This window comes from Nannospalax galili, unplaced genomic scaffold, assembly GCF_000622305.1.
Source record: "Nannospalax galili isolate Female #2095 unplaced genomic scaffold, S.galili_v1.0 scaffold461, whole genome shotgun sequence".
Taxonomy (NCBI): Eukaryota; Metazoa; Chordata; class Mammalia; order Rodentia; family Spalacidae; genus Nannospalax; species Nannospalax galili.
The window spans coordinates 1,278,211-1,294,903 of NW_008349975.1; the positions used below are offsets into that span (position 1 = coordinate 1,278,211).

General features: G+C 39.7%; 1 protein-coding gene across 1 annotated transcript in view; it reads left to right on the forward strand.

The window, feature by feature from the left end:
* Nucleotides 1–10,285: 10,285 nt before the first annotated feature.
* Nucleotides 10,286–16,693, forward strand: part of Galnt7 (polypeptide N-acetylgalactosaminyltransferase 7) — an 89,491-nt gene continuing 83,083 nt past the window's right edge. Inside the window, exon 1 of the mRNA XM_017801676.2 lies at nt 10,286–10,429. Coding sequence (XP_017657165.1) covers nt 10,286–10,429 — 144 coding nt within the window. The remainder of the gene's footprint in view (nt 10,430–16,693) is intronic.

Sequence of the window (16,693 nt, forward strand, 5' to 3'; positions counted from 1 at the left end):
TTAAATAAAATTGTCTCTAAGGTCATAGCAGTATTGTGTTATTGGTGAAAATTTCCTAGTTTCTGCCTCTGGCTCTTTTTTGGAAGTAGTATAATTTTTTTTTTTCCACAGAAGGATTCTTAAAAAAAAAAAAAAAAAAAAACCATCCCAACCTCACATCTCACCTTAGCATTTTTCTAGGTTAATCCCAAGAACTAGGCCTAGTTAGGTGGCACTTCCTAAGTATAAAAAAAATCACCATGTTTTAACAAAAGAGCCCTTTGCAAAAGGCCTAGTGAATGACTTTGTGAATTAAAGCTATTAATACTGACTGTAATCATCACAAACTCAGAGCTAGCTGGTCATGGTGGTTCCTGCCTTTAATCCCAGCATTCAAGTGGCAGGGGCAGGGGCAGACAAATCTCTGTGAGATTAAGGCCGGCCTGGTCTACATAGTGAGTTCCAGGCCAAGTGGGGCTACAGGGAGACCCTGTCTCAAAAAATAAAAACATTAAAGAAAAAAGAATTCATATTGGTATTTCTTGTTTAAATGCAACATTAATTCTTAATCATATGAATCTCATAGAAAATTTTGCTTCTTACTAATGAATTTTTGTTTATGTAGCTTAAAAATATAATCATGACATTATTATTGCTAAGAATAAAACTCATCTCAAATAAAGTTTTAAGATTTCTTTATAGTTCTTTCTGTACCTGAGGAATTTTTAAAAAATATGCATACCTGGCCTGGGGATGTGGCTCAGTTGTGAGAAGTCTTGCCTCCTAAGCATGAAGCAGTAGACTCAATCTCCAATACCACATAAAAGGGTGTGGTGATGCATGTCTGTCAATACCAACACTCAAAATGTAGAGGCAGGAAGATGAAAAGTTTGAGGTCATACTTGGCTACATAGCAAGTTTAAGACTAGCCTAGGCTACATGAGACCCTGTCTTGAAAAAACTTTTTTAAGTGCCCAGAATAGATCAAGAACACACAAAAATACAAATATCTGTGCTCAGTTCTCTTAGAACTTCTGAGTCACAATCTTGGGAAGAGAGAAACGTTGGTTTTTAGGTTTATAGTTTTAAAATCTTTTATGTATATTGAGTGTTTTGTATGCATGTAAGTGTACCATGTGTGTGCAATGCCCACAGAGGCCAGAAGAGGGCTTAGGGACCCCCGAAACTGGGGTTACAGGTACTTCATGTGTGTGCTGAGAACTGAACCCAGGTCTTCTGCAAGAGCAGCAAGTGCTTTTAACCACTAAGCTATTTCTCCAGGCCCCTAGATTTGTGTGTGTATATATATATATATTTTTTTTTTTTTTTTTTAATTTTATGTTTTTGGGTTTTTTTTGTTTGTTTTATGTTTTGTTTTATGTGTGTTGGTATAGGGTCTTCTTGTAACCCTAACTGGCCTGGAACTTGCTGTGTAGACCAGGATGGCCTTGAGCTCAAGAGATCTGCCTGCCTCTGCCTCACAAGTACTAGGATTAAAGGCATGTGCCACCACACCCAACTGTGTATGGATGTCATGTCTTCATATATGTATGTGCACCATGTGTATGCAGTACTCTTAGAAGCCAGAAGAGGGTGTTGGATTCCCCTAGAATTGGAGTTATGGATGGTTGTTACCCACAGTATGGGTTCTGGGAACTGAACCCAAGCCTCTGCAAGAGCAGTCAGTACTCTTAACCACAGAGCCATCTTTCTAGCCCACATCCTTGTCTCTTTTTACCTTTGAAAGAATTACTTAAAGAGCCAAGAGGTAGAGGCAGGAGGATGAGGCCTTCAAGTTAATTTTCAGCACACACGGAGTTGAAGGACAGTCTGAGCTATTGCAGGTCTTGTTTTTCAAAAGAAAAATATTTCAGTTTTTATTTTTTGTTGTTGTTGTTGTTTAGTGCTACCTAAGCTTATGATCTTAAATTAAAATGTTCCTACCCATGCTCTATGAACCTGGAATAAATAACACTGCTTTGTTTCCCTGAGTCCCTTCCTAACTGCTCTCAGAATTGTTTTGTGCTTCATCCTTACATTTTGTAAAATGATCTTTTTGCCAGTCAATACATTTTATAGTCTACTTTGATAAAGAACTTCCTCATAGGGGGGAAAAATCCCTCAGGTTACTGTATAAACAGGCCATTTTCTTCTGGTAAATAATTTAAAAAACAGATTTAACAAGCTTAGTAACTGAAGAGTCATGAGAACATGTTCAATATATGAAATATGGAAAGCAGAGATGTAGGAAAAATAAATGCCTGTAATCTCATCACCGGAGAAAGCTTCAAACCTTTTTCTTCCGTTCTCTTGCTATCTTTGTGGTTTTTGTTGCATATCTGAAGCATATGGTGTCAGCATTCTGTATAGCCAATGTATGCATTCTACTCTTAAAAAGGAATGAAAATTCTCAACAACTATGTTTTGCTTGTTTTTTAATAGTTATATACTATTCAGCTGTGTTGATTGTAGCATGATTTTCTTGACTAGTCCATCATTACAAACATTCTCTTAGTGAACATTCATGTATGATGTCTTCCTGTAATTAGAATTATCTCCTGAAAATATATTTCCAGGTCTGAAATTTTGTAGTCAAGATGAATGAATATTTTGGTAAATGGAGCCAGATGGCTGGCTCTGTAAAGAGCCACACCTACATTGTATATTGTCTTCTTTTCTTTTCTCTTTCTTTTCTTTTTTAAAAATATTTTATTTATTATTTTTATTTTATGTGTATGAGTGTATTGCCTGCACATAAGTAAGTGCACCTGTGTTGTGCAATGCCTGTGAAGGTCAGAAGAGGCTGTTGGAACTGGAGTTACAGACAGTTGTTAGCTGCCATGTGGGTGCTGGGATTCGAACCTGGGTCTTCTGCAAGAACAGCCAGTGTTAACTGCTGAGCCTTCATTTCTTTTCTTTTTTCTTTTCTTTCCTCCCCTCCCTCCCTCCCTCCCTTTTCTTTTCTCTAGGAGATGGGGCAAGATCTTTGTTATCCTGAAATGGTTAAAACAAAACAAAACAAAACAAAAACCCTAACAACAGCTACATGTATGTTTATAACAAGACGTTATGCTTCTCCATTCCAGCACAACCTTCTAACTTTCTGGAGGTCTAGCAGCAAATGTAGCCTGAGGTAGATGTACAAGAAGTTTGTTAAATATGGCCTCAGTGGGGCGTGCATGTGGCCCAAACTGGAGATGCCTTTCAAGAATACTTCAATGCCTTAGGGAATGAAAATAGTGACAGCTCTTCTTTGGTGTCATTCTGGAGCCCCTATTTTATTTACATCATGTGTGTCTGTATCCAGACACATTGAAAGACATTCTATTTCTGTGAAATCAGAATCATCAGCTCATTTGGTGGTCCTCTGTGGCTACTGAATGTAAATTATTGCTTTTTCCCTCCATAGAAGTAAAATCACATAAAGCTATGGTCATCATAGTATATTATTTCTACTTTTGAAATAGTTAGACTTACAAAACTTTGCTTTTGTTAAAATAGCCCTTATCCAAACTTTTGTTACTAGTTCTAGTTAACAGCATTGTATTTGTTTAAAAATAAAAGTTTTTATTGAAATGAGCTGACTAAAATGAACAGTGACTCTAAGAAATGTATTTAAACTATGACCTTTAAATAATTCTTAAAGATAGCTATCTAAAAGTTTATCTAAAAGTTCCTTAGAAATTATAGTTTAGCAAACAGAAAAACTTGTGGGTGTCTTTATCCTGGAAGAGAGTGAAACAGTTAAGAACATGGGCCCTGAAGCCAGTGACCTTGGCTTTGAACCCTTCTTTACTACTTCCTCATGTAGAAAATTAAACTCTACTTCACATTTCTTATCTGTAACTTGGAGAATTATGGTACTGTATTAGTTGTTTTTTTGTTGCTGTATTAAAACACCATGACCAAGACAACTTAAAGAAGGAAGAGTTTATTGGATTTATTATTTCAAAAGGAGAAGAGTCCATTATGGCAAGAGGCAGGCAGAGCAGAAAGCTGAGCACTGACATCTTCAAGCAGGTACAGGAAGCCGAGAGAACTAGCTAGTGGTAGGACCACGAAATGAACTCTGCCCCAGTGATGTGCTTCCTCCAGCTAGGCCACACCTTCCAAGACCTTCCTCAAACAGTGCCATCAACTGACCAAGTGTTCAAATACTTAATGTTTATGGGGGACTTTTTCATTCAAACCACCACAGGTACCTAGTCCAAATGGTTGCTGCAAGGATTAAAAGAGATGGATTTTGCAATGAGGGAGGTAGATCAGGGCTGGAGCACTTGCCTGACATGGCCAATGGCCTAGGTTAGAGTTGCAGTGTATATGCATGCACACGCACACACAAACCAGGGAAGGAGTGATGAAGCTTGAAATAGGCCTATCGCTTGGCAAGAGTTCCTGTGCCTCTTTCTCACTCTGCCACTACATGCATTGTAGTAGTCATGATGATGGAAATCAGTGTTGTATAAGATGGTTTCCCATTTGATGTACTCTGTGTGTGTGTGTGTGTGTGTGTGTGTGTGTGTGTGTTTGTGTGTCCCTTGTTAAGCCACTGGCTGTTCTGTTCTAATCTTGGCAGTCTTATGACTGACATGTTAGCAGGCTGTTTTCAGTGTCTGCTCTAGTAACAGCATGTTTCCATTTCCATTCATTCATAGACACCAGTATAAACGTGTTGCTTGCTCTTCACTCTACCAAGTAAAAGTAAGTCTTTTTAATAAGCAATAAACCTGAATGACCTCGGGTCATGAGATGATTAGGGCAAGAAATAATATTAGGTAATTGGTTAAATGTGGGCATCATGCCTAATAAACATATTAGTTGCTTGAATTTCAGCTTTGGTTGTAGAAAGGTATCAGATTTCACTTGCATCACATGGGTGGTTTATTGTAACCAGCTGAGGTTGGTTGGACTTTGTCAGACAACCGATTTCAGGTATAAAACCTGACTGCTTCTCTCACTGATGAAGTTCCTCCATTGCCCAAAGTCTTCCTTGTTTGTCTTAAATGCCCAAAGAATTCTTAATGACCCCTCCAAATGTTTGTAGGATATTCTAGAAGGAAGTGTAAATAGTTTGAACATCATTAGGATAAAATTGAAATATTGCTTTTCTAACACCAAAACGATGCTGATTAGCAAGATTAAGAAATGGATTTAGAAAGAAATGGAAATTAATTTAAAGTTAGCTGTGGCATATTTTAATGTTCTAATGTAAATATAATCTGTATACTTCATAGAAGATCAGAGATTATGCTAAGAAAACATCTTGAATTCTCTGTAAAAAAAGTCTGTTTTTATTATTATTATTGATTTTTAAAATATTTTTAATTTTTTTTGTGTGTATGAGTGTCTTGTCTGTACGTATGTAAGTACACTTGTGTCGTGCAATGCCTGTGAAGGCCAGAAGTGGGTGTCAGATCCCCTGGAACTGGCATTATGGACCATTGTTAACAGCCATGTAGATTTTGGGAGCCAAATCTGGGTCCCCTGAAAGAGCAGCCAGTGTTCTTAACCACTGGAGATGGTTCTCTCTCCAGCCCCATTTTTATTTTTGGTTTTTGGATATGGTCTTATATAATCTACACTGGCCTTGAACTCACTGTATGGCTGAGGCTAACTCTGAATTCTTGATCCTCCTGCTTCTACCTCCTGATTCCTGGGATTATAGTGTTATGCCACCATGCCCTACAAAAATAGTATCTTGATGTTTACTCCTAACTTGTTCTGTTCCAGTTCTGATTCTGGTTTCCTTGGATTATTTTTAGAAGACCATTCTCTTGTGATATAAAATACAGACTTGCTGCTTGCATTTGTGGATGAGTACTCTGTTGGTTTGCTTGCTTGTTTGCTTGCTTTGTTTTTATAGATTTTCTGATTGATACCTTTTATATTATAGGAAGAAAAATAAATGGAAGACTGGTCTTCTGTACAGTTAGCCTGTCCTGAGAAACAGCAAGTTCCTTTGGGATCAGGTGATGATCCTTAGTTGTGTTTATGGAACCAAATATTTGATAAATTTTGATAGAGTAGAATATAAAATATGAAACCACAGTCACAGGCTCATTCATGAATAATTTGGTTTTATGCCATAGTCCCAGCAATTCTTCTCATGGTAAAGACTTGGGTACTCTTTAGCTATGGTCTGAAGAGCTCAAATTCATGGTCACGTTTCAGAGCAGCCACTTTAACACTGACAAAAAATACTGTAATCTTTTTAATTTTGAGAGACCGATTTACTTCTTTGTGTAAAATTGCTCAAAATACCCCCCTCTTCCCTTATTTCACATGCTGTCAAGGGAAATTATAACCTAACATGTTGGAGGATCCAAAAGTCTTTGACAAGGCAGATTTCATTATACGTAGTGTCACAGTTGGCTATCTCTCTTGGTGTGAAAGGTTGCCAAAGACAGACTTTGTACCATAATTTAAAAACAGAATAAAATACATCAGTTGATACACTAATTGGGCTTTTTTTTTTTTTTCCCCCGGTCTTTTTGAGAGGAGTCTCCCTGTATCCTCAGCTGGCCTGGAACTCCCTGTGTAGAACCCACAGAGATCTACCTGCCTCTCCCTCCTGAGTACTAGGATTAAAGGCCTGTGCCACCACGCCCAGCATTAGTAATTGGACTTTTAAAGGCTCCCAAGATTAATTATTTTTGTATATTCTCAAATCCTAGAAAGTCATCATCAAAGACTTTTTGAAATGGCTTAGCTTCATGGCTAAATGCTCCCACAGACCACGATTCAAATCCTGACAGTCACTTACTAGTTAGGTCCTATTGGAATAGTATTTAATGTCTCTAATCTTGAGTTACCTTTACTCTAGAATGTAAGTAAAATTGTAGGACCTACCTCACAGGATAGTTGTAAGATTGAGAGTATATATCACAATTAGCAGTGTCTGGCTATTTTGTTTTTTTAATCAAACTTTGCGTTTGTTGTCCCTTTCTACCTCTTAGTCCCCCCAAAAATATATCTAAAAATATGAGCTTAAACCCTCTTTTAGAAATGTATAGGCCAGGAATCATGTTTCCTATTAAATAGGTGTTATTCTATATATGAAAGGAGAAATAAGAAAAATAGAAGTGGAAGAAAATTTGAGAGTATATATAATCAAAATAAAAGCTTACTGTGAATAAGGGAAGGAAAGACCATAAGGCTTTTCTCAGTTGGAGCTTTTATTTGGTTGGGGAAGGAGAGTTAAAGAACTAGAAAAGTGTTGAGTCAAAACAAGAGAGAGTAAATACTTCTGGAGCTAGAGCAGATGGCGGTGGTCAGACCTATGTAAATGGAATTGAGACTAAACCTGGAAAGAAAGAGAAGAGAAAGGAACAGGGACAGTGCTGCTGCCTAACGTTTGTCACTAGAGGCAGCAATGATCATCTTTGTAGAGTGATCTGACACAACCTGACTAATGAGCAAGGGGACAGTTTGAGTTCAGAGCATAGAATACGAGGGGTCTAAGAGAACAGCTCAAACAGCAACAATTAAGGCTTTAATTCTCAAGGAAGAAAAAGATGCACCAGTCTGTACCTATTCCAACTTTCCTAATCCAGAGGAGGGGCTCACCACCCCCTGACCAGGCCAGTTTCCACCACGACTTTGCCTCCACCCCCTCCACATTCTCAGAGACTTTCTTTTCTTGATTACTAGTCTCTCTGATGTGTGCTCCTGTCTTTGATCTTAAAAATGCTTAGGTTTTTTTCCATCAGAAAACTGAAGAAGTCCAAACTCGTCACTCTACCTTTTTCCCTCATCACTACTCTTCCCTTAATGGACAGGCTTTTTCTTCCACACACGTTTACTTCCACTTGCACCATTTCCACACGTCCCACGCCCCTATTCCATCCACTCTGCTGGGCTCTTGACACCATCATACCACCAAAGCGTTCCTCACAAAACTGTTACTGAGCCTCACATTACCAAATGCATTTTTCATCTTGGCAAGCTCCTTCCTAGATGGCGTTTCACACCATTGACCATGCCCTCTGTCTGAGCACACTCCTAAGTTTTGTTATTCCTGTGAATAGCACCATTTCTCTATTTCTTTGATGCATCTTTTATGGGATTTGTTCTAGTTCTTTTTCCAGGTGCTATGATAAAATACTCTGGCCAATACAACTCAAGAGAAAGAGGGTGTATTTTATCTCACAGTTCAGGGAACAGTCTATCATGTCAGGGAATTCAAGGCAGCAGAAGCTTGAAGCATCTGGCTACATTATGTTTGTAGCCTGAAGAAGGAAGCAACATGTTGTGCTCAGTTCATGTTGTCTACTTTTACATAATCCAGGATCCCTTGCTTAGGGAATGGTGCCACCCACAGTGGTCTTCCAATCTCCATGTAATCAAGGCAATCCCCCACAGGCATACCCAGAGGCCCATCTCCCAAATGAGTCTAGATTTTGTTGACAATTAACACTAACCATCGCAGGATTCCTTAATGTGAGATCTTCAGTTTTTCTGCCACTTAGTTATTATCTACATGAAAGATGTTCATCAAATTTATACTCTCAAGACCTCTAGGCTGCAGATTCCATTTCCTTCTCTTGAATGTTCTGGAAGCACTACGAACTCAAGCACATCTAGTAAGGAACTCAGTATCTTCAATGCCAGTCATTTTTCAGTGTTTTCACTTACAGCAAGTAGCATCTGTTTGTGCAGGTTAGAAGTCTTGAGTCATCCTGGACTCCTCTCTTTCCTTCCCCACCCTTACCCAGTCCATCAGACCTGTCCATTTTACTTCCTACAGAACTTGTACATCAATACATTTTTCCTTCTTTACCTCCAAGTTGCTCATGCTGTCTACTATTATCGGTTCCTTGATTGATCCTCATGCACATTGGCTCCTTTCCAGTTCTCTTGTTCTTTATCCAGTGGGTTCCAGTTCCAGGGTATCCAACACCCTCTTCTGTCTTTTGTGGGCACTGCATGACATGGGTGCACTTTTATACATGCAGGCATAACACTTATGCACATAAAATAAAAATAAATAAATCAAAAATGATTTAAAAAAAATAAAATAGTATAAGAGTTGCATCTGCAGTGGGGTAGGAGATAATTGTAAGGAACCCTAAAGCCTCTAGTTCCATCTTTCAGGGCCTCTACCAATGCAGTCACGCTGCAAAACTGTGGCTAAAATGTTTCCCTTGCTCCACTTTTAGGCTTTACAGTTATCATTAATTTAGCACCAGTGTTGTGAGTGGTATGTCGGAAACATAGATTGACATGTTTGCGCCTTTCTACAGTGTCAGAGTTTATTGAATAACAGTAAATCTACAAGCTATGTCAGCTTAGTTGTCTGCAATTTCCCAAGTACTTCCAATTTCTCCAGATAGCAGGCCGCTGGCAAACACAGGTTTTTGTTTTTTTTTTTTATTCTATTCTTAACTATTAATATTGACTCTGAGATCACACATTAGGCATCATACAGTAAACATATCTATCTGTCTGTCTGTGTGTCTGTGTGTGTGTGGGGGGGGTTACAGAATAGCTAAAAGAGTCAAAGAGGCCTCAGCAAAGTTTAGGGGATCCAGCAAGGCCTTACTGGAGGTAGAAGACTGATAGCCATGCAAAGAGTTTCTATAGGGAGGGGTTGAGTTAATGGCCCTGTTCCACAGCTGGTGCTGAAGGCTCAAGAGCCAAGCTGCAGAGTCATGCCACAGCTGAGTGTCAGGTTGAACTACTAAAGTGAGGTGCAGGACCATGGAGGCCTCAGAAGTAAAATGCAAGACTGGATTCAGATGGACAAATAAGTGGAGAGGATATAATGATTAGGAGTTCCCCAATGAGGTTAATTGATAGGGGTAGTGCTAGGTTGGCTAAGCTTCCTAGTATTCATCATACACCCGTAAGTGGGAGGATTGTGCGTAATCCTTGGGCTAGGATTATGTTGGGGAATCCTGCTGTGAGGGTCGCAGTCTTCCATGTCCGGATAGCTCTAAGGAGCTCGGCGCCTGATGGGAAGACTCCTCTTTTCAGCAGGGGGCCTCCTACCTCTCTTCCTGACTCACCTTTTGAAGTGGCCACCACAGATGCCCTACCAAAAACATGGCCTCTGGCATAGGAGCTGCCAGGTTTTCCTGTGTGATAATCAGGCACTGTCTGGCAGCCTGGTGGAAGCCCACCACCACATGTAAATGGGGCATCCTACAAAGCACCTATCAACTAAGGCTTTTGCGGAGCTGAATCACTAAGACCTGGAGCCGAGCTGAGTCACTGAATAAAGGAGCTGTACTGAGCTGAGTTCTGTGTCTTACTGCCTACAATCCAGTCTTCCTGGAGAGAGCTGTCTCTTCGTAAACCACGACTCATGGAGACCCTGCTTTCACCGTCTCCGCACTTCCCACGAGATCCACCGGCCGGCGGATCTCGTACCTCGAGGGAGTGCTCAGTGGAAATTGGGATGGAACCCGCCCGGGCGGCTGACAGCGGCCCTCCAGAACCGCCAGCTCCAGTAGCAGAGAGCCTCAGCAACGTGGCCGCGGGAGACCGGCGCCACGCCAAGCAGCTGGCGCCCCAGATCCCCGCGACCCCATAGATTATATTACGGCTGTGGGTTTGTTCATAGTTGTAATTGGCTAGGGAGGAGGTTAGTAGATGGGTTCCGGGTAAAGCAGGCCCCATCAGCACGGGCATGAAACTGAGCTGAAGCCCCTGGAAGTTGGAAATTAGCCTGTCTGTACCTTAAGTCACACAGTAGGTGGTCAGATGACACACAGTAGGTGGTTGGATGACAGTCCACTGGGCCATCTCCATCACAGTTTTAGGTGTCCTCTAATTTGTGGGGTCCAGGTGAAGATGTACCTTCTTTGGTCTGGTGCATTCAGTAAGTTTTCCAGGTATGATTTTTAATTATGTCCATGTGTTCATATGGTTCCAATAGACTTTTTGCTTTTGGGAATAAGTTATTTATTGCTCTGTGTCTCGTCGATAGTACTGGGCAGGTGATGGTATCTACTTGTAGAAGGTACAGAGTTGGCCTGCTTCTGCATTTGCATTCAAGATGCAGCCAAATGCTGCTTGTGAACTGTAGATTCCTAGGGCAAGGCACAGCCTGAAAGTCACGGTTTCATAGCATGGAGTAACTGAGCAGGGTGCAGCCTGATCACCACGGTCATGCCTGTATTTGTTAGGCCTGTTGACTGTTCCTTTCCTGAAATCCTCTCTCACACTGCCTTCTCTAGCATTTTAGTTTGTTTTGTTTTGTTTTTTCTTAGCTGCTCTTCCTGTTCATTTGCTCCAGATTATTCGTACTAAAGTTTGATTTTGATCTGCTGTGTACAACTCTGATGGTTTCAGTGTCTGAAGAAAAAATCTTGACCTCCTGGCAGTTCCTGGGGAACTATAGTTCGTGTCTCCTGCTTTGTTGCTTTTGTCTAAACCCAAAGTCACCCTATTCTTACCTCCCATCCCCATCTCCTTATCAGTGAACCCTTCCATCTATGCACTGGGGAGTCCAAGTCACAGCCTCCCCAGGCACAGCACCCCCTTCCCCACAGCACTGACTTCCTAGAGGAAGAATACCTGACAAACTGCACAACTAAAATAATACTGGGATGACTGAAGACAGTTCTTTTGTCTTTTCATGATGTAGCTATACAAACCTGAATGCCACATAGCACTTGTGATAAGCTGGACAATAACTAGGGAGTCATTTCCTCTTGAGACCTGGCCTGTTGAGAGTTGAAAAGTAAAATGTCTAAACACGTATGACAAAAACAACGTGCTCTGCATTCAAACATGTCTATCTAGTTGTTGCTTTGTCACTCCTCTAAGATGGAGCTTGGTCCTAACAGGGGAGTAAAACTTTGGCCTGTGCTTCAAAGTGATTCTTGGGCCCTGCACACTGAACTACTTTGTTCCTTGGAATGATTTTTTCCTTCTAGATTTGAAAAAGCTTATTTTATACCAGTCAGAATGTTATGTATTGTACCTTTTTTATGAGCTCTTGTGAAGACCAGACTTCGAGGCAGAGTTAGAAAGCACTAGAGCAAAGGCTGTTTTATGCATTTCCAGCTGCAGAAAGTAGTAAGACTTCAAGTGGGAGTGCGGTATTCTGTTCTTGAATTTCTTCCCAGAGGGACGATAGGACAATGCCCTTTTAGTTTTCAAGAGGGCTAAATATTCTCTCCCAGCACAAATGCCATGTTTGATTTCATTCTGCTTTTGCTCAGTAAAATGTTCTCCTTGATGTTATAAGAATTATTGATGCTTCTGTTGATGACATAATTTCCTATAAGACCTTCAGGAAGATTGGAAATCATTATGTGATTTCACTGGACTTGCCAGATGAGGAGGATTAAGGACTGAACTGTCTGCTTGCCTTTGGTGGATTCTAAATTATACAACTGAGTGTTATATTGGAAACAAGAAAGGACAGAACTGAGCAACTGCTTCCCTGGAGGGGCATAAATAATAAATAAATAAATAATAAATAAACAAACAAACAAACAGTATGGTCCCCAGGGACTGGCATTGGGAATATGTTTCCAAACTAGTCTGAATATAAATTGGAAAAGGAAGTAAAGAAAGATTTCTTACTGAGAAATAAGAAAATAGAATTGATTGGCACAAGATGAAGCAGAGTTCTAAAACACGGTGTGAGTGGGCAGAGAGGAGCAGATGCCACCTTATTTTCAATGATTTCAGCTTTGAGTAGTTCCTCCTTTCTGTACCTGATGAAATGCTGTGATTGTTCTTTTGAAGGGTCTATTCAGCAGGGTTAATTTCTTATCCTTCTAAGTCATTTGGTTTTAAAATGTATATTTCCTCTTGCATGTGCATACATAATATATATTCGTGCATGCATTATTCATGTGTTTAAAATCTTCACAGTTTTTACTTTATAATCTCATTGCTTTGATTTGATTCTTTTTTCTTATTCTCCTCACTTTTTTCCTGATACTTTTCTTATTTTTAGACAAGTCATCCTATAGAAATAATTTGGATAGATGTATTGTAAAATATTGACAGCATTATTTAAATATTTTTATATAGCTTCTGTATCATCTATAAAATGAAATTTCTACTTAGGAGCATTCCTGTTAAGACTCAGGAGAAGCTTAGCACCTAAGCAAGGAGAGTTAAAGATCTCTCCACTATAACCCATGTTTTCTAAGAAGTAGGAAGTATTAGTCTGTCTTTTACTACCTGTGGGACATGGGGCTTTTTTTGTTTTTTCTTTTTTTATCTTTTTGGGACATGGGGCTTTTAAATGGCATTAGTATGCCTTGTATTTATAGCCCTACCCTACGAGTATGTGTTCTTAGCACTGAAATGTCAGCATAAACTTTGACAATTAAGACTTTATATCATCTCTTAAAACGTCCTTCATGGTGCACGCCTTTTATCCTAGCACTTGGGAGACAGAGGCAGATGGATCTCTGTGAGTTCGAGGCCAGCCTGGTCTCCATTAGCGAATCCTGGTCAGTGGCTACAGGGAGACCTTGTCTCAAAAAGACCAAAAAAAAAAAAAAGCCTTCAGATATTGTCTACACATTGAGTTCCAGGCTGGCTTATATTCACGTACAAGCTCTTTCACACATTCACAATAAGATTAAAAGAAAAATCTATATATTCATGATTCAGCTCAGGAAGTAAAGCATGAATTTTCACAAGGTCTCTGAGGATAAAAATTATTTGGATTTCATAAATATCTTTAAATTACATGTGTTCTGTGGGCTTCTTGATTAGGTGTCTATGATAATAACTTTGATCTGGACCAATTAAATAGTCATATGAACAAAAAGCGAGGATTTTCTGTTAAAAAATTAATTTGTTGCTTGTTTTCCTATTACAGAAATTAACCTATTTTGGTCCTGTGGTTGCTCACCTCTTTTAATTTATCCCCTTGAGTATTTCCTGATATTTTTCTTGTCTGATTTAGAGTTTCTGTCCTATTATTGTTTACAGCAAGCACCAAATTTAGCAGGGTGCCATTTGCAAGATAAATTGGCCTCGAGAACTAAGACTAAGATAGCAGATTGTTTAAAGTACTCATTTTTCCATGGAGCACCAACATTTCACTTGCAGAGATGAGTTATCCAAATCTGAACAAAAGATGAAACTTTTAAAAAGGATTATTCAAATTCTAGATGTGTAGGGAAGTTGCAGGTTCAGCTCTTTCATTTAGATCCCCCAAGTGCTAGCTTAAATCAGGCAAGCATCAGGTAATGGATCCAGGAAATACTGTAACAGCTGATGCACAGCTTGATGATCGTGTACTCAGCCAGTAAACAGACGCATCTGAAAACCTGAGGTCTGCTAGGTGCTTGGGTCACGGAGACAATACACACTGTCCTTCCTCAGTCTGATGGGGGAGAAACGTAAAAATAGACACGAAGGCAGTGAAGGAGCAGAATAACAAATAGTCACAGAAATGGGGGAGGAGAGGATCCTGGGAGTTTATTCCTGAGTTTGTTACAGGCTTGAACTACTGTGTGCTTAATGGGAATTCCACGTTTACAGAACAGTCCAGATTACAGAGCTAATACAAAGGATTTTTGTGTGAAATCTTCTTTCAAGTTATAATTTTTTATTTACGCTGAAAATTGAAGGCCAGGTGTGGTGGCCCACGCCTCCAGAGGCAGAGGCAAGCAAATCTCTCTTGAGTTCAAGAAAAAAGAAAAGAAAATTGAAAGTTTTAAATGCTTAGAGGGATCAAAGATTTCCACTTAGAGCATCCAGGACTCATCATTTACCTGGAGAAAGAAGCGTTGGGTGGATTAGAAGCAGCTGGGATGACTGTGTGTACCTCTGCCTTCTGTTAAATTGGGAGTCCAGTCTCTAGAAGGAGATAGCTAGAAAAGATATTTGGACCAGACACCAGAAGATGGTGATAATTTTAGTTTATCATCAGTAACTCAACTAGTTGAGTCAGGTGTGGTGGTGCATGCCTTTAGTCCCAGCACTCAGGAAGCAGAGGCAGGTAGAAGATCTCTGAGTTCAAGGCCAGCTTGGTCTATACAGGAAGTTCTAGTCCAACCAGGGCTACATAATGAAACACATGCGCGCGCACACACACGCACGCATACACCCTCATCCTCAGGTAGTTGATTGCTAAAAAAAATAGTTCACATTTTCCTACTGGGTATATAGTGCTTTCAGTACATTTGATTTTCTCATGAAATCAGGCAAATCACAAAATTATCTTTCCCTACCAATGGGGGAAGAAATTGTTAAAACTGAAGCAAAGTTCGAAAGACTTTAAATTCATCACCTTGAGATATTTTGTAATTGACCATGATTACTCTTAGGGCACATAGAACTCTTCAGAAAATTATCAAGTCAGTGAAGATGGATACCTCTTTTAAGAACCCCCACATGAAGCTGGCCCTCATGGCACAGGCCTGTAATACCAATGACTCCAGAGGCTGAAGCACGAGCATCACACATTCAAGGTTTGCCTCAGCTGCAGAGTGAGTTCAAGCCCAGCTTGGACAACTTAGTGAAACCCTATCTCAAAATAAAAAGTAAAAAGAGGACTGCAGCTATAGATCAGTGGTAAGGAGCTAAGCTTGTGCAAGGTTCAATCCCTGGTATTTAAAAAATAAAAAATAAAAGAATGCCAAACTTTATGCAGGTGTACCAGAAAGTCCAAAAATTGTTTGACCAGTTGCACAATAAGATTTATTGGGATGCAATAGAAATAATAGAAAATCTTCATTTTGCTCAGATACCTAAATGTTCAAAAATATGGTTTTGCCAATTTTTTGGAAAGGCAGTTCTTATTTTTCTGCGTTAGTCATACAGTGTAGGATCAGTCTGTATTACAGAATCTATTTTTATTTTGCTTAATGTAGTTTGAAACTTAATAAAATCTTTCCAGTGTTTAAAATGGGAACACTAACTTACACACTTGTATTGTGGCTTCTATAGTGTTGTAGAAGTCTTTAGAGAAAAATAAAGTTACCACTGGCTATTATATAGTTGGTGGCTCTCCACAGTCAAGAGTCTTGACATTTCAGTCTCAAGGTTACAGTGGCTTATGGTACAGTATTCTGCTTGGTTACCTTGCCAAAGTCTGCCATTCACTGTTAGAGTTGCTAAGCTGGATTTCTTTGGGCGGGGTGGTCACTGTAATATCAATTATTTACTTTTCTCCAATCTGTAAAGACTCGATTTATAGCTTGGCCTGATGCTTTGACAAAAAGACAAGTACAACAGGAAGCCTGTTTCTGTCAGAGAGAATTCTAGTCCTAATGTTGTGCTTTGTCTTACTAAGCTTTGTCAGAGCTTATAGAGAATTTTATATTCACATAAATTTACTTAACATAAAAGCACATCCTCTCCATTTTTCAGTTCTGCCCCAATCACTTACAAACACATCATCATGGAAAAGTGACCTTAAATCTCTTCCTAGTTCAAGAGCCTTAAAATTATTTAGAAATAGGTCATTACTTATGAGATTGTATCCTAGACATTCAGTGATAAGATCTCTGTTTAATCTTGGATTAATGATTTTAAGCTATGATTAAGCACACATTATTTTTGCACCCCCCATACCCACCCACATGCCCAACAGGGCCACAGCTCCCAGTGCCATCCACTCTCAGTGATCTGAAAAGAACAACACCTGAAGGTCTGGTCCGGTCAGCACATCAGATGAATCTGTTTGTAACCCAGCTGTAGTTAAACAGAACATGGGGCACTGTGGCCTTAGCATCCTACATGTGCCCTCATACCCTTCCACGTATTGGTTAGATGCTGGTGTACCCCT